The following is a 22,917-nucleotide window of genomic DNA, read 5'->3' as shown; positions in this document are numbered from 1 at the left end:
CCTTCAGCTTGTCGATGGTGCTGCTGAGGGCTGTGAGACGGGCCGTCTGCTCCAGCAGCTGGGCGGCTGGGCTCCCTGCGGGGAGGGGACATGAGCTGAGGGGGCCCTGCAGGTGTTCAGCGCCGACAAGCCGGACAGCCAGGAACCCTGTCCCCCAGCACCAACGCGGCGCCGCCCGAGGGGGCCCAGCACTGTGATCAGGGCGTGCCAGGCCGGCTCACCACTGGCAGAGCTGGTGCCCTGCATGGCTGAGCCCCCGCGGCAGCCTTCGGGGTCCCTGACCTCTAGTGCGCCAGGCTGCGCGTGGCGGTCTGCGTCCCCTCCCCTCCCGCCGGGGGGCACCGCAGTGCCATGTGCGTCTCGCCGCCGGGGCTGCAGCCAGTCACACCCAGCACCTCGGGGAACCCCAAACCTCCCCGTGGCTGAAGTGAGCAGCTGCAGCCCCGGAGCTCCCCCGCCTGCCTGGCCCGTTCCCCGGCTGCTGCCCTGTCACCAGGCCTCAGGTGGCGGCGGGGCCACGGCCAGTGGAAGGGATGCCGTAGGACAGCCTGCGCTGCACCCCAGCGGCAGCAGCCCGCAGCCACAGGCCGCTCCGAGTGCCAGAGCTGCGCTGGGCGTGGGCTGAGGGAAGGGCTTGCCCGTGGCGAGGACTAGCAAGCAGGCCGTCGGGAAGGGCCCGCTGCCCACGCGATACTGCCAGCACGTTCGCTAGCTGCCCTGGGGCGAGCTCCTGTAGGCCCAGGCTGCCCCATGCCCCAGGCAGCTGCGTGCTCGGGACGTACCCAACCTCTGGCGCGTCACGTCCACCACCTTGGCGTTGGCGCTCAGCTGATAGAGGGTCTGCAGCAGCTGGCTTGTCTTCCGGTACAGGGCGCCTGAGACCAGCTCCTCGCCCTGCCGCTCCTTGGGCAGGGAGAGCTTCGGCACACACAGAGGGGGCAGCGTGGCCAGGTCCGTCTTCATCTGGGCTCCCTGCAGCGACAGGCAGTGCAGGGCTAACTACAGCTCTACCCCAGCCACACAACAGGACGTGGAGGGCTGGGGGCCTGGTCTCCGGTCAGCGGCAGGAGAGGGGCCACAGCTGCTTCCCCAGAGACACCCGGCCTCCCCCCTCACCCAGCACTGACTGCATGAGGCTGGAGAGCAGGGACCGAAGTCCTTGCCGAGAAGCTGCTCTTCCCTCTGCACCTGCTGCTCCGGCAGAGGGGAGAGGGCGCTGTTGTCCTGGGCCAGAGGCAGGGCCCGGAATGGAATGGCTGGTGGGGGTCGCCTTCCCGCAAGGCCCAGCACTGTGCCCTGGAACCCGGGGGGTGGATGGCAGCAGGTGCTCAGGAGCCCGGGCCGTTTATCCTGGCGAGGGGTCTGCAAACTCTCCTAGAGCAGAGCGGGATGAAGTTTCCATCAGCCCTGCTGCAGGGAGGGCCCAGGTTAACGGGATGCCCTTGCATGGCACCCTCAGCCCTGGGCTCCCAACCAGCTGGCGTCCGGGTCTCCCTAGCACCAGACTAACCCCAGCTCCGACCTGTCTGGAGCCCTCCTCCCGACCCACGGACCAGCTGGAGAGCAACACTCCATCACCCGGCAGCCAGGCGGGGCGTGCGTAGGCCAGGCCTGGCCGGCTGACTGCTGGCACAGCCGCGCAGCCAGGCCCCTCACCTTGAGCCGGCTGTTCTCAGCTTTCAGGCGCTCAATGGATAGCCGCATGGCATCGATCTGCTGCAGGAGAAGCGGCGAGTCCTTCACCTGGACAGGGCCTGAGCCACCGCCCATCACCTGGCCGGCACCGACTCCTGCACGGGGCGAGAACATCTGGTCAGTGCAGACGGAGCTGGCCGGAGGGGGCGCTGTGCTTGCAGAAACCAGGCCATGGAGCAGTAGCTGGAGAGGGACGGGCTGGCCGCCATGCCTGGGGTCAAACCCACACAAATCCCCAGCAAGGCGGGTGGCTCAGACCCCTGAGAACAGCCAGCAGTGCCAGGATCACCCCCTCCCCCCTGGCGGCCATGGCCCTGTCCCCAGACAGCCAGGGGGTGGCCTGGCATTCCCCTGGCACAGCTCCATATGCCTCAGGCTGCCTAGATGTGCCCTGCCCGCTCAGCGCTGGGCTAGCCACGGTCGCTGTGCAGTTCTCAGCAGTTCCAGCACTGGGGAGGGAACAGGGCCCATCGTCTCCTGCTCCGCCTCGGACTGCCCAGCTCCAGCGTGAGGCTGGAGCAACACTGTACCTCTCTGCTGCTCCTCTGCAGCGCAAGGATGGACAGACGGACGGACGGCAGCAGAGGGAGACAAGAGGAGGCAGAGTTAAGAGCTGGGGAGTGAGGCACTGGGAAAACGGCACCGGGAAAACGGCACCATCTGCCTCCTGCTCCAGAGGCCCTCAGGGCACCCAGCCCTGGAGAAAGAGCTGGGCCCAGCCCAGCTGCTGCAGACCCTGCCCCAGGCCGCAGGGCTCAGGCTGAGTCAGCAGAACGTGCAGTTTCCAACCAGCACCGGAGCAACCCACCGCCACCAAGCCCCTTCCACCTAGGGCAGCTGCAGCACAGGCCGTAGCCTAGAGCCCTGACCCCTCCCCGCACCTCCGCTGGGCTCAGCGCACTCCAGGCGGGGCCTGCAGCGAGCAGGAGGGAAGATGCCAGAGCACCAGGAATCCTACAGCTGTGAGCATGACGAAAGGGGTCCTGGGACCCTCCTTTCCCAGCCCTGCCACCGACTCGCTTCGGACCTCCTGAAAACTTCGTCCTGTCCCTTGGCTCTGCTGCTGCAAACTGGGGACCCTCCCTGGCCGGCGAGCCTGGGGCTTTGGGCAGCGCTCCGAGAAGGGCCAGGGCTCTGCCCAGTGCTACCAGTGCAATGCGGCACCACGCCTTCCCCTCATCACACAGCTCACCCCAAGCAGAGCCACACCCTGAGCCCCTAGCAGCTCGGCGCCTGCCTCTCCCCCAGGGCTGCTGCTCAACCCCACCAATGCTTACCCCCCGCCGGCCAGAGAGCAGTGGCTGCGCCCCCAGCAGCAGAGCCTCTCGCAGGAGTGCCGGATCAGTCAGGCCTGCGTTCCTACCTGGGGAGCTGTGGGAGTGGCACAAAGGCCTGGACAAGGCTCTCCCACACGCACACAGGGCAGCTGCCACCCCAGCCACGGGAGGCCACCGGCTCTCTGGTCACTGGGGCACAGGGCAGAATCCTGTGGCCTGGCTCCGAGATCCCCGGCCAGTTGGCGTCTCCAGGAGGCCCAGAGCCCAGTGTTCCCAACCCAGTCAGCAGGGCGCCCGCTGAGCTGCAGCACGCCAGAGGGGAATCCCTGGCTGGCCTGCCCTGCCCGTGACCCAGGAGCTCCAAGGGCAGGTGCCAGCTGAACCAGGTCAGAGTACAGGGAGGCCATGCCGGCTGCCACGCTCTCCTCGGCTCAGCCATGCTAGCTCAGGGCCTCCCTGGCTGAGCCACCCCACCCACGCCTGGCTCCAGGAGTCCAAGGGGGTGGCAGCAGCCTGGCTCCTCTGCTCCGCAGCACTGCTCTCCGCCTGGGGCTCACGCCAGAGCCCAGTGCCCCAGCGCTGCTCCCTGGGGTTCCACTACCCAGCCCTGGCCTTTGCCCCAGGTCTGTCGCCAACAGCCGGGCAGGGAGGCCACAGCAGCAGCCAGATGCCAGGGAGGGGCCTGGCTGCTCACTCACCACCTGCAATGCCCGAGACGATGGAGGCGATGCCTGAGGCAGGGGCTCCGCGCAGCCCCTCGATGGTGCGTTTAGACTGGTTGTTCAAGCGCTGCTTCAGCTCCATTTTCTCCGACTCCAGCTGGTCGATGTCAGCCTGCAGCGCGTCCATGGTCTCCTCAAACTCCCTGCGAGCGCAGAGGTCGAGTCACTGGTCCCGTGGGAGAGACCTTCCCCAGAGACCGCAGCTCCCCGGCGAACTCGCAGCCTCTGCCCAGCAGCCCACTCCCCCAGCCAGTCACGCCAGGGCATCAGCCAGGCTCCGGGAGGCTGTTCTCTCCAGTCCTGCAGGCTCCAGTCTCCCACCCAGGAGCATTTGCAGCGCATCTGCCCAGCACCTCTTCCGCTTGTCCTGCATCACCCAGCTCCACTCGCGGGGAGCTGGTTCACACAGCACCAACTTCTCGCAGGCGCCCGCCAGATGGGCAGCCAGGCAGGTGCCTAAAAAGACCCAGGCTGGGGCTCAGAGCTGCAGCACACGGACCTGCCGTGGCTGGGGAGAGAGAGAGAGTCCTCCAATTCCAGCAGCACAGCCAGACAGAGAGCAGCTGAGCGCCTCCTGCGCTGTAAGTCCCTAACTCCCTCCTCGGCCCTGCAGCCCAGCCCTGAGCCTCCTCTGCACCCAAGATCCCTCCTAGATCCTGCACTCCAAGCCTCAGACGTCTCACCCCCAGCCCTGAGCCCCTCATTCCCAGGCTCCCCCCACAGCTGGCCCTGGTGCAGGACACCCCGAGGGGGAGGCGTCCCCCGCCCTCACCGCACGTGGCAGAATTCGCTCGGTGCAGGTGCGGAAGGAGCTGGCGGGAAGGTGGCCGGCCCGGCGACAGCGACGCTTCGCCCAGTGAAACTTGCATCCTGCTCCTCCTGCAGTGCAGCCCAGCACAGCCTGTTCCTGCCCGCTGCCCTGTGCCAACGCCTGGGCCTCCCGCCCCGGAGCGCCGCTGCCCTGTGCTGGCCCCGGCAGCCGGGCGCCCGGACTCACTTCTCCTTCTTTCTGAGCAGAGCCTGCGTCTCGTCCAGCTTGGTCTGGATCTTCTCCACCCGGTCGTCCGCATCCTTGGAGGCACCGTCCAGCTTCTTCTCCAAGAGACTGAGGCGCACGTTGGCCTCGCTCAGCTCCTCGCCCTGCAGCAGCGGGGCAGATGGCACAGTGCGTTCGCGCCCTCGAGCTCCCGCCCGCCCAGGGCGCAGCCAGGCGCTGGGTCCTTCCCAGTCCAGGGACAGGCCGGCCCCTTGCAGCCAATGCCCCGGGGCAGCGGGAGCTGCACAGAGCGGTCTCGCAGTCCCTGGGGAACCCGATGGAAGAGGCCCGGCAGCGGCTGAGGGTGGCAGCTCTCCCCTCCGCAGGGAGCAGGGCGCACCACCAGCGCACAAGGCTCTACACCAGCCCGCGGGACGGGCCGAGCGGGGAACAGAGCCCAGGAGAACTCACCTTGATTTTGAGCGATTTCTTCAGCTCTTTAATGACCGTCTCTCTGTCCTCCAGCTTCAGCCCCAGGCCCTCGGCGTCCGTGATCTCAGCCCGGAGCGCGGCTGCCCTCAGGGTGACGGGAGGAGGGGGCTGCAGGGACAGGAGGGGTGGGGGGATAGTGCCAGTGCCTGCCATGGCTGTGGGAATTCCCCCAGATCTGCACCCTGCAGGCAGTGGCCTGGCTCCCCACGACCCGGACTGTCCTGGGCCCTCAGCCCCAACGGGGGCGACGCGCCGTACAAGGGTCGGGTGCCCAGCAGCTCTGCATGCTGCAGCCTGACCCTTTCAGCACCCAGCCTGTCGGGGAAGCCCTGGCCCAGAGCCCTCTCCCTCCTCCCGCAGCCCACACGCGACAGCTCTGCTCAGGGGCCTGCCTTGCTCTGCGGCCGGTCGGCATCGTACTCTCCCTCCTGCATGGCAGTGGCCATCTTGTTCATGGTGGCCATGAGGATGTTACAGGACTGGCGCAGGCACTCGTAGGGGTTGATGCCCTGACTGCTGTAGATCTGCAGATAACGGGGAGAGAGAGAGAGAGAGAGAATTAAACTGTTCCAAGGGCTGCTCTGCATCTGCTGAGCCACGTCCCCCGGATGGGGCCTCCCCGTTAGCCAGGGCCCCCACCAAGCCCAGGCCTGGTGATGCGGGCGGCCTCATGGCAAGAGGAAGCTGCAGCCTGAGGGCAGGTTCCTACACACCAGGGCTTCCCACCACTGAGCCCAGGCCTGGAGACAGGGTTGGCCCTGGGGTGAGACAAGGCTGCAGCCTGAGGGCAGGTGAATGGAAGGTCCCTACACGCCACACAACCCCCAGGGCCAGAGGGACAGACGCACCGGGGTTCATTCCCCAGAGGCAGAGGGCTGCAGGGAACCTGAGCCCAGGGCTCCCACCTGCTCGCTTGCTTTGAAGGCCAGATCTTCCAGCTTCCCGGCCAGGAGGCCCTCGTTCTCCGTCAGCGGGGCGATCAGCTGGGCCCCAGCGGCAGCCACTTCCTGCAGCACCGCCACCACCCACGTCAGCTGCTTGCGGCAGTCCAGCAGCGTGTCCGACACCTGGGTGAGGCGGACACATGGCCATAAGGGGAGTCGCTCCCAGGCAGCCCGGGTGCCCAGCTTCACTCCCCCTGTTCCCGACACGCAGGGCAGAGGGCAGTTTAGTCAGCTTCCTTGGGGAGCTGTCACGTGACTGGAAGCCATTTCTGGCACCACTGTACACAGTTCGTGTGCTAGGTGGGCCAGGGAGGTGTCGACCGAAAGCAGGCGATGCCCTGAGCCTGTCTACGTTACTCGTACGCCTGTGCCGGGCGTGTACGAGGAGCTACAGAGCCGCATTAGAGACGCTTTAGCGAGGAGCGTAACCGGCAGGACATGCGAGCCCGGGCGATGGGCTGAGAACAAAAGCTCAGAGGTGGAGCACACATCTCGGGGATTGGGCCTTGTCGGGGGCATGCAGCCCGCTGGGCAGGTGACCTGGGCTGAGCAAAGAAATGGCAATCAAATCCCCAGCTGTTCATCCCACCTGCCACGTAAACGGACTGGGGCATGCTGCAAAAGCAGCCACCAATGGCAGAGAGCCACAACGGCTCACCTGGCGCTGACCCACCAGTGCCTGATGGGAAGCAGAAAGGACTTGCTCCCCTCCACTGGAAAAAATACAAGACGGCCCTGGCCGTGGCCCTCTTGGGGTGAGGGACTCACTGCCGTGTGCCAGCGTTCCAGCCTTCGCTTCCTCAGTCTCCGTGAATTAAGCCAACGTAACCTGGGATCGCCCCTCCCCTTCTCGCCCCTGGAGTGTGTTCAGAGACTTCCAAGAAATCAGCACAGAACATGGCTGGCTGCATCACGCCTGCAGCTGGCGTCTGGAATGGTATCGCTCTACCACGTTTCCTCTCACGCCCTGTTCCTTCTCCCGCTGCTAATAAACCTTTGGCTTTCAGATCTGAAGGACTGGCACCGGCGTGGTGATCTGGGTAAGATCCAAGTACATATTGACCTGGGACTGGGGCTGGGCCCTTTGGGGCTCACAAGAACGTGTGTGGCAGAGAGGAGACCCACAGCATCGAGCACCAGCAGCCCTGAGCCAGCCGGACATTGCCCTGACGGCACCATCTCTCCCACACTGCACACACCCCTCCCAGTCCCCCAACAGAGCCAGCATCCCAAGTGCCAGGCTGGCACTGGTGGCCAGGCACACCAGGGGAGGGAGAGAAAACCCGCCTCTTGTGCTGGCCAATATAACGGAGCTGCGAAGGGGGGAGCCTCGCCTCCCCAGTGTCCCAAAGGACCCTCCCCTCCCCCGGCTCGTGCCCACAGAGCACGGCATGCTGACTTGGCCCGTCTCTGCAGGCAGCGTGACCTGAGCAGCAGCAAGGGGCTGCAGAGGCCTGCAGTTCCTGCTCATGAGGGGGTGGCTCTGCAGCCCCAGCTGGGCCCAGTTCAGCTGCCTGTCCTGGCAGGGCTGGGCACCGGCTCGCCCCACCTGCTGGCCGAAGCTCAGTGCTGCGGGAATGCCAGGAGCGTCTGTTCCGGGCATACGGCGCCTGATCTTCTTGCAGAACTGGCGGATGTCGCTGCAGGAGGTCTCCAGGTCTTTGAGGAGGATGGCGAAGTCGGACGCCTCCTGCCCACTCTGCAGGGCGCAGGGAAGGAAGTGGGGAGAAAGCTCAGTGCTGGCTGGTGCACGTGGGCAAAGCCGCTGAGCAACCCCGGCGAGGCTCCAGCCCTGCACAGGGGCGAAAGGAGGGGGCAGGATGCCGCCTGCTCACCTGCAGGAAGGATCGCAGCCGGCCCACTTCCACGCTCATGCAGTCCAAGGCACTCTGGGTGAACTGTGGACACAAGACAAGCACAGACACCACCAGTTCAGGGCAAAGGGGCCTACGGCCCAGGGGAAGGAACAGAGCTGAGCTCTGGGACTCAGGGCTGCACAGCTGGGGATGCTGCTGGAGCCGGGGATGCTGGTGTGATGGAGCCCGAGTTGCCAGGCTCTGGGGTGTTTCCACCACCTCCTGGGCCGTGCTCCGCGTGAGCCACCAGGACACACGTGCTCTCTGCCGGGATGGCTGGCCGCGCCGGCTGCACCCCTGGAAGCCCCCGGCTCAGCACTGCGCACTAGGGTACCTTCCCCCATGCGTGCACTGCCCCAGAGCCACCCCTGGAGGGGTGTGACAGGGAGCTGGGAGCTCCCCCATGCAGGCACTGCCTGGCAGGGACGAGGCAGGGCTGCATCTCAGGAGGAGGTTTCCCCAGCCCTGCCTTATGGGCAGCAGCAGTTCTGCAGGGCTGCCGTTTCCCCCTGCAGGTCAGGCCGCCCGTCTCTCCCACAGACGGTCCCTTCCTGCCCCTCCGTCACCTTAATGTGGTCTGCCAGCTGCATGGTGCAGTCTTCCGCCTGCTCCGCCAGGTGGATGCTGTACAGGTGCTGGGAAGGAGATGGAGAGAGGCACGGTTACCAGCGGAGGCCAGCCAGTCTGGCGGTGCAGGGGAGCTGGAGGGAGGGCTGACAGTGCGCCGTAGGCGGGCAGCGCTGCAGCACAAGCACGCTCACAGGCCGTTTGTAACAGGGAACAGAACGGTTTAATCCAGCAGAGCCCCGAGCTGCCCCCAGCTCCCTCCCCGGCTGCAGACATCGGGGGAGCCGGCCGCGGGCCAGGGCCGGTGGGGTCGGCCAGCAGACTGGCGGCCGTAGCAGAGGGGAAGGGGCTGTTCTCAGAAGCTCCTTGAGACACCTCAGATCAGCCAGAGGAGATGGATTCAGTGGAGTTTTCTGCTCCAGTACACCCCGTGCTGGGAACAGCCGCCGGGGGGGCTGGGATTTCCGCCAAGCCTTAGCAGGATTGTGGGAGGTGCTGGTGGGGGAATTTCAGTCTCTGATGTGGGGACATGACCGTGTGGGACACCAGCAACGGCTTCTGCCACAGGGTGCGAGGACCCCTGAGAAGGGGTCCCAGGCGAGGGAAAGCTAGGCCTTCCCTCCCACTTCCACCCCTGCGCTAGAAAGGGAATTCGGAGCCCTGCAGAGCAGCGCGGGCCTGCAGGAAATTGTCGTGGGCCACCCAAGGAGCCAGCCTGGTGTGACGGGACAGATGGGACAGGAGGAAAGGTTGTGACGGGAAGCAAGCGACTTCCCCTGCAGGGTGGGAGGTTTTCCTGAAAACAGCAATGCACCGTGCTGGGAGCGCAGGGGATCTCCCGAGCTCAGCACCACTTCTCTGGACCCATCTCCCCCAGCACGGAGCTGGGCACAGAGCCGGCACCCGCCTGCGGCACAGAGCTTGCTAATCCCAAACTGGAGCCGGCTTCTCCCATCCTACCTGGTAGTATTTGATAGCTTTGGTCAGCGGCTCCACGTTGACCGTCTCGTCCAGCTGGTCCTTATGCAGCAGCTGAATGAGGAAGTCCAGCGACCGCTCGTGGACACTCATCTCCGGGTAGAGCAGCCCCACCTTCTTGTAGACCTCCACGCTGCACTTGCTGAGGGCCCTGGGGAGGAGAGCGCACTGCCAGCTAGGCTGGGCCAAGCAGCCCCTGGCTCCGCATGCACAGCAACCCCAGCTTGGCACAGCCAGTGGGAGCTCCCCTGACGAAGCCTGGCCCCGCCACAGGCCACCGACAGGCACCCACGGGAGACAGGGCAGCTGCACTGGGGCAATGGGGAAAGTGTGTCACTCTGCTGGTTTTCGAGCCTGGCCCAAGTGCCTGGAGACGGGGCAGCCCTCCAGGGCAGCGGGGAGCATCCTTTGCCTCTTGACGGCGTACAGGGGACACACAGATGGAGCCAGGCGCCAGCCGAGCTCGGCAGCAGTAACGCGAGCTGGACTGAGCGCAGCACTTCCGCCCAGGCACCCAGCTGATCAACGCCAATACCTCCCTGGAGGCCGGAGCCCAGCACGCGCCCCCTCAGCTGCCCACCAGGACGAGGGCTGCCTTGGCCTTCTGGACGCAGGACGGCCAGGGCCCAGGAAGGCCGCCTGTGTGGCACAGGACCCACCGGTTACTCACTGGTCGTATTTGTGCAGCGTCGCTTGCAACAGGCTGAGCGAATACACCAGCCCTGCGGCAAAGCTCAGCTGCTCCCCGGGGGCGCCCCGCAGGCCCGTGCGCTCAGCACAGCTCTCGTTCAGCTCAAACTTCTCCTGGGCCTGTTTGCTGATCAGCTCGGCCTGTTCCGGAGGAGAGCACCGTCAGCGTGCCGGGCCGCCCAGCGCAGCCGCACGCTGCTCAGACCCTGCTGCCGGCAGCCCCGCCCCAGCGCTGGGCTCGTGGGCACAGCCGAGGGCCATGTCACACAGCTTCACGTCTCTCCGCTCCACTGCCCTGCGGGCTGCTCAGTCAGAGAGCTCTCAGCTCTGCGCCCTCCTGTCTCCAGGGCCCCGCGGCAGCCGAGAGCCAGGCCTGCCCTCCACGCTCGCCCTGGGGGAGCTGAATTGGGTCAGGAGATCCCAGTCAGCTGGCCAGGCTGCAAACCGAGGGGCTTTGGGAGGAGGCAGCTCGTGAAGGAAGGGCTCACCAGCTAGCGCCAGCAGGGCCCAGGGCTGCAGCGAGGGCGAGCCTGAAGTTGCTGCCTGGGAGGAGGGAGGTAAGAGGCCAGCAAGCGGCTCAGGGAGAAGCAGCGAGGTGCTGCGTGGAGGACCCAAGCAGGAGCACCAGCCGGGGTGGAGAGCAGCCTGTCACGGGCACCCTGCCCCACCTCCCGGCACACAGTGCCACTGAGGCAGGCTAGAGGGGTTCAGAGTCCTGGGGCAGGAAGGGCCTTGCTCTGCCCCTCCGCAGCGAAGCAGGAGGCGCCCGGCACTGGGGCCGCTCGCTACCTTGCAGATGAGCCGGGGGATGAGCAGCAGCACCAGGATGCAGTCGTGGTCCCCTCCGTGGCGCAGGAAGCTGTCAGGCATGAAGGAGGTGAGGAGGGAGACGTGCCGGTTGGCCTGGTGCACCTCCATCTGGCGCAGCTCCATCTCTATGGCCTGGAGGAGACAAGACATGACAGAGCTGGGCAGAGCGGGCCAGGGACGGTGCGAGGCCTCCCCAGGCAACACGGGGCTGGGCCGGACGTGCCGGTCAGAATGGGCCCTTTTCTGACCACCGCCCAATCTCCATTCCCATGGCTGTTGTGGGGATGGGACGAGCCCTGCGTCCGTGCTCAGGGGCCAGAGTGGGGCCACCCTGGCTGCACATCATCAGCCTTCCAGCCACACAGCACAAGTTCTTCACCTCCCGGCTCAGGAGACACGTGTGCCACAAACCCCATTTTCATGGGCTGGCCATGCTTTGAGCGGCTTTTTCTCAGATCACAGGGCACGTAACACCCCTTCCCCCGACCCGACCTCCCAGCCACCACACCCACCCCCCACTCAGCAGCACAGTACCTATTGGCTGGGAATGCTAGCACGGGGCCACGGCAAGGCAGCGACGCGGCGGGGAATGACGCGGGCGAGGGGCCACGGCAAGGCAGCACCAGGGTGGGGAGGAACGCAGGCGTCCCTGTCTGCCAGGGGTTTGCGAGCCTGCAGTCCTTGGCTGGTGTCCACGCGGACAGACTGTGTTTCTCAACTTTGGCAGACTTTGCGGTGTTCTCACTCCCTAGGGACAGGGCTCCCAGCGAGGCCCCTGACACTCTCAGCACAAGCTGGCAGCCTTGGAAAGCCGCCTGAGCACAGGTAGCTCTGCTCTATGCTCTCCCCTCACATACACCTGCACACACACCACTGCCCACACGAACAGCCCCCTCCAGATACTCCGCACCGACCCCCAAACCATACACCTGCACACAGAGCACTGCCCACACGAACAGCCCCCTCCGGATACCCTGCATCGACCCCCAAACCATACACCTGCACACAGAGCACTGTCCACACGAACAGCCCCCTCCGGATACCCCAAACTGACCCCCATCACATACACCTGTACACACAGCACTGCAAACACGAACAGCCCCCTCCGGGTACCCCGCACCGAGCCCCATCACATACACCTGCACACACAGCACTGCCCACACGAACAGCACCCTCCGGGTACCCCGCACTGACCCCCATCACATACACCTGCACACACAGCACTGCTCACAGGGACAGCCCCCTTCGGGTACCCCACATGGACCCCCATCACATACACCTGTACGCACAGCACTGCCCGCACTGACCCCCATCACATACACCTGCACACACAGCCCCGCCCACACGAACAGCCCCTACCGGGTACCCCACACCGACCCCCATCACATACACCTGCACACACAGCACTGCCCACACGAACAGCCCCTACCAGGTACCCCACACCGACCCCCATCACATACACCTGCACACACAGCCCCGCCCACACGAACAGCCCCTACCGGGTACCCCGCACCGACCCCCATCACATACACCTGCACACACAGCACTGCCCACACGAACAGCCCCTACCGGGTACCCCACACCGACCCCCATCACATTCACCTGCACACACAGCACTGCCTGCTAGAACACCCTGCCTTGGGGATCCCCACACCCACACCTGGTGCTTGCTCTACCTTCGCATGGGCCTTAGTCTCCGCAAACTTGATCTTGAAGTCGAACAACTCGGGTGGAGGCTGCTGCTGTCTCTCCACAGAAGCCTCTTGCTGGTTCATGAGCTCTCGGTTCACATCCTGACAGCAGACGGAGAAACATGGAAATACAACTGAGCCTGGGACAGAACCACCGTTGCCTCCTCTCCCCTCCCCAGGCACCTGTCCCCAGGCCCTGGGGGAAAGGCCTCGCCACAGCCCGAAGGGATAATGGGGCAAACAAGGAAGAGGAACGTGAACTGGACATCTGGGCCAGACAGCTCAGCCGTGTGCACTGTGGGGGAGTCCCCGCATGGGAGCTGGTGCTAGACCCCCAGAGCAGCCTGCTCAGAGCCCCCGAGAACAGTCACCCTTGACCAGGGCAGTAGGGTAACTAGACCCATCACCCTCCGCTGCACATCCAGGAAGCTCTCACTTGCCTGCTGCTAGCCCCAGGGTTAGCGAATTCCAGTCACCCGCTCACGTGGGGCTTCTTGTATGTGCTTGCAGCCCCAGGACATCGCTGATTGTGTACGGCCACTGTCCACTGGCCACTGTCACCGCTGTATGGCCAGCTCCTCCCCGGCCCACCCAGCCACAGCGCTCAAGGACGCCACCTGCAGGTGTGAGGTCAGCTCCCTGTACTTCTTGATGGTCTGCTGGTAATCGGCCACGGTCTCCTGCGCAGCCTCCACGCGCTTCTCTGCCTCGCGGACCCGCGCCGTGGCCATGTCCACCTGCTCCCGCAGCTCCAGCTCAGTCTCCCGGGCATTCTCCTGCAGCTCGTCATTCATCTCGTTCATGGCTTCCTAGCAGGAGGAAAGGGACGCGGCTGCCACAACACAGCCTGGCCTGCCAGGCCCCAGGAGCGGGAAAGGCTGAGCCCTTGGGGCTGAGCAGAGACCAGCAGCAAGGGCTGTGCCCAGCAGGAGCTTGGGAGATCAGCCAACCCTCACCAACCCCGCTTGGGCCCCCTCCAGCTAGGCCCGTCTGTGTCCAATGATTTGCCTGCCCAGCACAGCTCTCCCACTACTGCCCTACCCTTCAGCCAGCCAAGTGCAGGCCTCAGGCAGCCAAAGAAACAAGCGTGGGTCCCTTTCTGGGTCCCCAACCAAGAGCTCTGCCCACAGGGTGGCTCACCAGGTCACCAACGGTCTCACGCAGCTCCCGGACCTTCTCCTCCAAGTCCAGGTTTCTCTCCGTCAGCGTCTCCACCATCTCTTCAGCACCCAGGGCAGCATCCACCTGCAGACACAGGGCCCGAAAGCTTAACCCTGGCCTGGGCTCCCATATTCCCACAGCACTGCAAGAGAACAGCCCTACTAGGTCAGCCCACACTCCAGCTAGCCAACAGCCTGTCTCCCCGCGGCGGCCAGGGCTGGAATGGGGGTTACGGAATGATCTGCCCCCACCCCGCCATTGTCCAGGCCCAGCTTCAGGCAGGCCAGGGTTAGGACCACATGGAACATGGGGCTGCAGCCCTGCCCATCCCGGCTCCCAGCCACTGATGGACCCACCGCTATGAAATTCTGACTCTTGAGAACCCGCTTCTCCTCTGGCCTTCGTAACGTCGCTGGGCAACGAGCCTCTCGGGCCGCCTGGGGTGTAGCGGGAAGCAGCGCTCCTTCGCTCGCCTGCCCAGGCAGCTCCTTGGGTGGGCGCTGGGCAGCGGCCAAGGACATCTCCCCAGTCACATTCATCATTCCACTGACCTCTAGGCAACCCCCCGTTGTCTCTTTGTGGAGCGCAACAGCCCCTGGCTAATTTCTCCCTGTTGGGCAGTGGGTCCCTCCCGCCATGTTCTGCTGCCCCTCCCTGTACGGTCTCCACTTCCCACCGAGATGGGGCAACTGCACCTGGAGTGCGTGACACGGGCGCACCACAGCTTCAGACAGTGATTCAATAGCATTTCCCTCAGATCACCCCTCCCTAATGGCTCCGGACATCGTTAGGTTTTGTGGCTGCCGCTGCACGCTGAGGAACCGGTTTCAGAGGGTGCTCCACAGCAACCCTGAGAGCTCTTCCATGACAGCGGACAGCTGGCTCAGTCCCCAGCACGTTTTGTGCGTCATTGGGATTACGGTTTCCCCTGTGCCGTACTTCGCATTTAGCAACATTGCATTTCCTCTGCCATTTTGACACCAGTCACCTTTTGTGAGGTCCCATTGTAACTGCTTGTAGTCAGCTCTGGACTTAACTGGTTTGAGTAACATTGTGCCTGTAAACTTTGCCACCTCGCTGTTTACCCCTTTTCCGACTTCACTTATGGATATGCCTGCAGCCTCGGTCACAGTACAGATCCTCTGAGGACCTCCCTTTTTACACCTCTTCCCCCAGTGAAAACTGACCACTTCTTCCTCTCAGGTGTTTCCCATCTTTTAACCAGTTACCAATCCATGAGAAGACTTCCCCTTCTATCCCACAACTGCTTAGTTTGCGTAAGAAATGTTGGTGAGGAACCTTGTCAAAAGCATTCTGAAAGCCCAAGCACACTATAGCCACTGAGTCACTCTTGTCCACAGTTTTTGATCTCCCCAAAGCGTTCTAGTAGATAGGTCAGACCTGATTGTCCTTTACAAAAGCCACAAACCCAGTAAAAAAGAACAGAAGAATAACCACACTGGGTCAGAACCAGGGGCACATCTACACAGTACTCTGTCTTCCAACAGTGGCCAGTGGCAGGTGTCCCGGGGGAACGACCAGAACAGGGAATCGGAGTGATCCCTCCCCTCACCCATTCCCAGCTTCTGACAAACAGGCTAGGGGCACATCCCAGCTAGTAGCCATGGATGGACTGATCCTCCAAGAACTTACCTGCTTCTATTTTGAACCGTTATTAGTCTTGGCTTTCAACAGGGTGACTCTGCCCTGTGTGGAGATACCCTTCCTTTCGTTTGTTTTCAACTACCCATTTGGTGCCCCTAGTTCTTGTGTTACAAACGTAAGTTTTTGTTGGCTCTTCCCCAAAACACCATGTTCACTTACACGGCTACTGAGTCTGTTCTTCACTACAGTTCCAACAAATTTGCCCAGTACTGAAGTTGAGTTTCTGGTCTGTAATTGCCAGGATCGTCTCTTAAGCCTTTCTGAAAATACTTGGCCCCATTAGCTCTCTGCCAGTCATCTGGTACCGCGGTGGATTTCAGTGATAGCTACACATCAGAGAGAGCCCCACACCAGCAGGTCCCAGGAGACACCGATTTGCCTGGCAGGGCTCCTGGACACTCACGAGCTCCAGAGCACTCCCAGGTTGGCTCACCTGCTCTTTCAGCTCATCGATGGTTCTCTCTGCCTGCTTCACCTCCTCCTGCAGCTTCTCCTTCTGCTGGCGCAAGCTCTCCAGCTCCGAATTCTTCTTCTCCATGTGCTTCTGAAGCTTCACGTGCTCCTGCTTCTCTGACGCAGACAGATCCCGCATCCTGAAACAGAGCGCGCGTGCTCAGAACAAATCGACAGGGACCAGGGACTTCATCACCGCAACCTCCCTTTCCTCAGGCGTTCACAGTCCCTTCCGAGTCAGCTGGCTGGGACACCTGTCCGTCCTAGGCAGTGACCAGCCCACTCTGGGCAGCCATGCTGTGCGCAAAGAGGACTCCTTCACCTGGAGCTTGTTCAGGTTCCCCTTCCATAGCAAAGGGGCGCTCAGACAGGGCAGCTGTAGAGCAGTCAGTACCCCACCACTCGGAACAGAGAGGTTTCAGGCCCTGCATGTAGCCTGTTCACAGAAAGGGGGCAGATCGGCCGCTGGGGCTGTTACCTGAAAATACTAGTCAAAGACAACTCAGGGACGTTGGTGGGGCCATGCTGAGGAGGTTCTCTCCAGTGGCAGCTGGAGGTTGTCCCCACTGGGGCTATACAGACCAGCACCGTGAAATGGGTGTTGCAAAGCAGCTCAGCAGACATTGGACCAGGAGGTGCTGGCCGCATCCTGCGCAAGCCATCCCAGTCTGGTCACTGTGGCAAACAGGTTGCCTTGCTAACCGCCTACTGCATTCAATCAGCATGCGCAGAGCCAGAGCCTCAGAAGAAAGCAGAGTGGTTGCTTCCTGCAGCATCTCATGTCACCTTCTGTGGAACAGCCTGGCCTACCCCACTTCCTACGCCGCGAGGTCAAGAGATGTGCCCAGGGTTAGACAGGAAATGGGGGAGGGGTTAACAGTGTGGCTGGCAGACAGAGGACCCTGGCTCATGGCTCTTAGGAAGGTTTTGCTGCTGAGCCATGCAGAGGTGAGACTGTGGAGGAGGAGAGTTCGTAGGGACGGGCCCTCATACCTGACAAGAGCTTCCTTGAGCCTCGCGTTTTGCTCTTCTAGCTGTTTGACTTGGTAGCTGGAGGCAGCCCCATCTGAGCCTGGCAGAGGAGAAGCAGAGACGTTACCAGCGTCTGCAGGAAAATCTGCTCTAAGCTGCAGGCAGCTCCCCACAACCAGAGATTTGAAACCCGTGGGGGGAGGGGGACACTAACAGATGGGGGTTCACCCACCTGCCTCCTCAGCAGAGCAGCCCTCAAAGCCAGCGTGCGTCACAAGTGACACCAGGACGGCAAGCCTGGCTAAGTGCGTCAGTGGCAGGGACCCAGGCTAAAAACAACTGCCTGGCACGGCACAGGCTGCCGAGGCAGCTCAGGGGAGCTGCGGGACCGTGTGGCAGGGCAGCAGTGAGGTGCCTGACAGGAGCTGTACCTTAGGGGTTAGACTAGATGACCCTTTAACCCTTGGGCTCTGATTCCATGTGCTTGCCTGGCTGCAGCCAGTGACACGGCCCACGGCCCGCCCCTCATTTCCTCCTGCGTCCACCCCACCTCCTCTATTCTCCCCTGTGCAGCTACAGGTTTGGTCTACTGCTCCCTCTGCAGCTGTTAGCTCTGCTCAGGCGAGCAGCCTCCTGGAGGGCTCTCTGATGACCACTCGGCTGGCGCTCTGGCATGGAGAGCGGCTCATGCTGTTGATCGTTAATGCCGCTCCCTTCCCTGTCTGGGTATTTCTGAAGCCCGCCTGGGGCAGAAAGCCAATAGAGAATCAAAACAAGGAAGAAACATGGGAGATCAAAAACAAAACTTGGACCAACATCCTGCCCGCAGAGGAGCAAACCAGCGAAGAGCAGAGCAACCAGTCTGAAAGCAGCCGAAGGAGCAGACCTGTGTCCCACAGCACAAGCCTGGCTTGGCCCAGAGACACCGCTGGGGTAGGCAGGCTCCAAAATATCTGTTAGTCTCTAAGGTGCCACAAGACTTCTTGTTGTTCTCGAAGCTACAGACTAACACGGCTCCTCTCTGATACTGGATACACATTTATGTGGTCACTCCCCACCTCCACGACCCATCGACTTCCATCACATCCCCGAGTCACCTCTCTTCTAATCTGAACCACCACAGTCCTGTTACTCTCTCCTCACCGGGAAACTGCCACACAGACCCTGCATCATTTGTGGAACCCTTTGCCGTACATTCAAATGCACCTCTGGAGACTGGGCAAGCAGCATCGCTCACAGCAGCCCAGATGTGTGCGTGCAACGGATTTATACACTGGCATTCTGCGATTTTCTGTCTACCTGTCGATCCTTCTGTGATGGGGTTCAGGGGTCGCCATGCGCTGCACCCCGTCCACAGGCAGGAGTGACTCTCACTCAGCAGGTAGAATAGGAAGTTTATTAGGAGACAGAGGTCCAATTTCTCACAGACGAGTCAGTGCAGCAATCAGAGAAAGTCCTTCCAACCCATCCTGGGGAGAGGAGCCCGAGGGGTGCCCCTCTGGGTTGTAGCTTCCCCCCTCGCCAGGCTGGCTGCCTTCCAGCTCCCTCTCCCCTCCAGCTTCTAACTGCCCCCTCCGATTCAAACCCAGCTTGGCTCCTCCCTCCTCTTTGTTCAGGGCAGAGGTGTTACCTGCCAGCCTAGGTTATAGCCTCAGGGTCATCCTTACCTGCTGGGAGCTGCTCTGCCTTGTCTCACACACATCCAGCCTGAGTCTCACACATGCACTCCTCCCACTCCATCACACCTTCTCCATGGCACATTAAGCAGACACTTTCAGTAAACTATTCACGGTAACTCCCGGATCTCCCTCTGGAGTGGTAACAGCTCATTTAGACCCGAGCATTTCTGACGGCTGGTTGGGATTATGTTTCCCACCGTGAATTAGTTTGCACTTACCAGCACCAAATTTCATCTGCTATTTTGTTGCCAGCCACGTAGTTTTCAGCTCTGGACTAAACTGTACTGAGTAATTTTGTACCGTCTGTGAACTCTGCCACCTTTCCATTTACCCTCTTCTGAGGATCCTCTGAGAACCCCACTAGTTACCTCTCTGCAGAGTGAAAACTGACCTTTTCTTCCTGTGTTGTTTCCCGTTTTTAAGCAGTTACTGACCCAGGAGAGAACCTTTCCTGTCATCCCAAAAGCCTGTACTTTGTTTAAGGATATTTGGCAAGAGGGCTTTCTGAAAGTCCAAGTTCCCTTTATCCACAGGATCCCAACCCCCATCCATGTACTCACTGACCCCTTCAAAGAATTCTAATAGATTGGAGAGGTCTGATTTTCCTTTACAAAAGCCATGGTGACTTTTCCCCATCTTATCATGTTCATCTGTATCTGTTGGTTCTGTTCTTGATAAAAGTGGTAACCATTTGCCTGTTACTGAAGTCAGGCTCACTGGTCTGTAATTGCCAGGACTGCCCAGGAGCCTTTTTTCAAACAAACCAGCCTCACATTCGCTATCCCTGAATCATCTGGTTGGTGGCTGATTGACATGCTAGATTACATACTACATTTAGTAGTTCTGCAATTTTGTAACGTCAGGGCCTTCGGAACTCTGGGCGGAGTCCCATCTGGTTGTGAGGACTTATTGGTATTTAATCAATTTCTCAATGGCAGTGGGCACAGGATGTATCAGTGTAGCTTGGTGTTTAGGTATTTACAAGGGTACCCACCACAAAGGGATCTCCCCAACCCCTGCACACATGTGGATCTTCTCCCCAGCAGAGGTCTGCATTAAGACAGGACACTTGCACCTGCAGGGTCATTTCAAAGTGGGCTGGTCCCTGGCCCTCTCACCTTTCTCCTCTATCTCATGTTTCAGGATTTCCAGATCCATTGTGAGATATTCCACCTTCTCTTTCAGGGAGTCCACCTCCTGCTGCAGGGATTCAGCCCGCTCTTCTGCCATCTCCTTGTCCAGAGTTGCCATCTCGATAGCGTCTGCTGTATCAGCCATTTCCTCCATGTAACGCTCCTTGGCTTCCAGTGCGTCTTTGGCTTCCTGCAGCCAGGCAGAAAGAGAGTGAGACACCTTGCAATGGCTGCCTGAAGGGACACGGGAGCTGATCAGACTCAGTCACCAGCCAGGACCATTACCCCAGCTGCGTGGCTGTGACAGCATTCCTAAAGGGTAACTGCATGGAGCCAAGTCCCAGTTAGTAAATACTTACTGGGCTGTGGCCATACACTGGCTTGTGCCTGCTCCACCTCCATGTCTCATCTCACTCTCCCCAGCACCTCCCACCTCCACAGGAACTGCAGCAAGGCCTGAGTGGCCAGAGCTCCTCCTTCCTACGTGGGAGCAGCAAGAGAACCAGCTCCGGTACCGCAGCCAGGATCAGGCCGGGTCTGCACTGCAGCGCCGGGTCCAAGTAAGGGGCCTTGTGCAGACCTACATCTGCACCAAAATGCTGCTCCCGCCCCTGGCAGCCACCACACTGACTCTACCACCCCAGGAGGCGCGGTTCTGACATCTATGTACTAGGTCAGTGCGGCGTCCGGGCAGGAGGGGAGCTAAGTCACATGGACGAGCGGCCCTGGCAGTAAGGGAGCTGGTTTTACACATCACGCTGCACTCCCGCTGTCGGCAGAGCCAGTCCTCATCAGGGCGTGGCACTGTGGGTCAGGTTCTGAAAGGCAGCAGGGCTACAGCAGCATCCGGCTGCTCCCTCCACGCCACCAGCAGCACATCCGGGGGAGGCTCATGCACGGCTGTCCCGGCCACGGGGCAGTTTGGTGTGGCCACCCTGGGCCCCACGCATTGGGGGACCCCCGCACAGCAGCTGTCCCCCTTACTCAGGTTAGTCCCCAAGACCCTGGGTGTGCCGGGCCTTGCACCAGGCATCACCCCTCTACACACCCCACTCACTGTGGTGGGGGGAGCCCCAGGGAAGCAGAGCTAGGCAGCAACCTGCTCTGTTCCACTCCCACCTCCCGAGCCAGCCCACACTGGGGCTGGGATGCTCTGCGTTCCCCGCAGCAACTGCCCACCCCCTGCTGCCACCTTGTGCCAGGGCCCCGTGGGGAGGGGGCTTGAGGGAAGGTGTGCGACGGGTGGGGAGAGGGCGGTGCAGGGGCCGGACTTGGGGGAAGGGTACGGAGTTGCACACGGCCTCCTGGCCCCCAAGGCTGCAGGGACATAAGCAATGGGACTAGCACCTGTCACACATGGGTCAGTCTCTCGCTCGGCTCTGAATGAGCGTGTCTGTGCTGCTCTAGGCCAACACGGCAGAAGCGCACCGGGCGCTCGGAGCAAGCAGCGGGATGCTCTGGGATGGTTTAGTTCCTAGGGAAGTTTGCGCCACTGATGCCTGTGCAGACGAGTGCCACCCTGCTGGCGTATGCTTCAATCCAGCTGAGCGGCCTGGCCCCAGAGCCTGAGCTCTTTCAGCTGTTCTGGGCCACAGCCACAGCGAGCCTGGAAGCTGAAGACAGACCTTCCAATCAAGCGAGGCACAGGCAAAGCCACCCACTAGTCCAGAAGAGCGAGAGGAAAATGAACAACCAATGTACAAAGCCAGAAGGGGCAGCCAACCTGCACGTTTCTACAGGCATGTGAACAATAACCAGGTTATCAGAGATGATGTGGGGCTGTTACTGGGTGAGGGAGGTAACCTAGTGACAGATGATGCAGGAAAAGCTGAAGTAGTCAATGGTTTTTTTGCCTCAGCCTTCACGGACAAAGTCAACTTCCCCATGACGGTCCTTGATGATGCAGTAGGGGAAGGTGGGGGGCAGCCATCTGTGGGGAAGGAACAAGTTCTGAGCTATCTAGAAAAAACTAGATGTGCACAAGTCCGTGGGTCTGGATTTAATGCACCCCAGGGTACTGAGGGAATTGGCAGAGGTCATTGCTGAACCTTTGGCCATTATCCTTGAAGACTGTTGGAGATCAGGGGAGATACCGGATGACTGGAAGAAGGCAAACGTAGTGCCCATCTTTAAGATAGGAGAGAAGGACAATCCAGGGAACTATAGACCCGTCAGCCTTACCTTAATCCCTGGGAAAATAATGGAGGGAATCCTCAAGGAATCCATTTTGACGCACTTGGAAGAGGGGAAAGTGATCAAAAGTAGCCAACATGGATTCACCAGGGGCAAGTCCTGCCTGACCAATCTCATTAGCTTCTATGACGAGGTAACAAGGTCTGTGGTCATGGGGAAGTCAGTGGATGTGATATACCTTGACTTCAGCAAGGCTTTTGATACGGTCTCCCACAACATTCTTACCCATAAGTTAAGGAAATATGGATTGGATCCTTGGACTGTAAGATGGATAGAAAGCTGGCTTGATGGTTGGGCCCACCAGGTAGTGGTCAATGGCTCAATATCTGGATGGCGGTCTGTTTCAAACAGAGTGCCGCAAGGCTCAGTTCTGGGGCCGGTGTTATTCAACATCTTTATTAATGACCTGGATGAGGGATTGCGTTGCACCCTCAGCAAGTTTGCAGATGACACAAAACTAGGGGGAGAGGTAGATACGTTGAAGGGTAGAGAGAGAATCCAGAGGGACCTGGATAAATTGGAGGACTGGGCCAAAAAAATCTGATGTGGTTCAATAAGGAGAAGTGTAGAATCCTGCACCTGGGGCGGAAGAATCCCAAACATTGTTATAGGCTGGGGACCGACTGGCTCAGCAGCAGTATGATGGAAAGGGACCTAGGGGTTCTGGTGGATGAAAGGCTGGGTATGAGTAAACAGTGTGCCCTTGTAGCCAAGAAAGCTAACGGCATACTGGGGTGCATTAGGAGGAGCATTTTGAGCAGATCTAGAGAAGTGGTTATTCCTCTTTATTCGGCACTGGTGAGGCCACATCTGGAATATTGTGTTTGGTTTTGGGCCCCCCCAGTATAAAAAGGATGTGGATTTGCTGGAGCAGGTTCAGCGAAGGGCAACAAAAATGATTAAGGGTCTGGAGCACAAGACCTATGAGGAGAGGCTGAGGGATCTGGGCTTGTTTAGTTTACA

General features: G+C 61.1%; 1 protein-coding gene across 1 annotated transcript in view; it reads right to left on the bottom strand.

The window, feature by feature from the left end:
* DCTN1 (dynactin subunit 1) overlaps positions 1–22,917 on the bottom strand; it is a 96,919-nt gene that overhangs the window by 2,286 nt on the left and 71,716 nt on the right. Inside the window, 20 exon segments of the mRNA XM_074992159.1 lie at positions 2–75; positions 783–972; positions 1,657–1,790; positions 3,671–3,837; positions 4,692–4,834; positions 5,142–5,270; positions 5,555–5,686; positions 6,068–6,229; positions 7,656–7,805; positions 7,942–8,004; positions 8,529–8,597; positions 9,490–9,658; positions 10,178–10,338; positions 10,987–11,139; positions 12,684–12,800; positions 13,316–13,507; positions 13,839–13,943; positions 15,958–16,117; positions 16,971–17,049; positions 19,747–19,951. Of these exon segments, the coding sequence (XP_074848260.1) occupies positions 2–75; positions 783–972; positions 1,657–1,790; positions 3,671–3,837; positions 4,692–4,834; positions 5,142–5,270; positions 5,555–5,686; positions 6,068–6,229; positions 7,656–7,805; positions 7,942–8,004; positions 8,529–8,597; positions 9,490–9,658; positions 10,178–10,338; positions 10,987–11,139; positions 12,684–12,800; positions 13,316–13,507; positions 13,839–13,943; positions 15,958–16,117; positions 16,971–17,049; positions 19,747–19,951 (2,754 nt within the window).

This window comes from Carettochelys insculpta, chromosome 4, assembly GCF_033958435.1.
Source record: "Carettochelys insculpta isolate YL-2023 chromosome 4, ASM3395843v1, whole genome shotgun sequence".
In the NCBI taxonomy this organism is placed as follows: domain Eukaryota; kingdom Metazoa; phylum Chordata; order Testudines; family Carettochelyidae; genus Carettochelys; species Carettochelys insculpta.
This window is presented reverse-complemented; position numbering and strand designations above follow the sequence as displayed.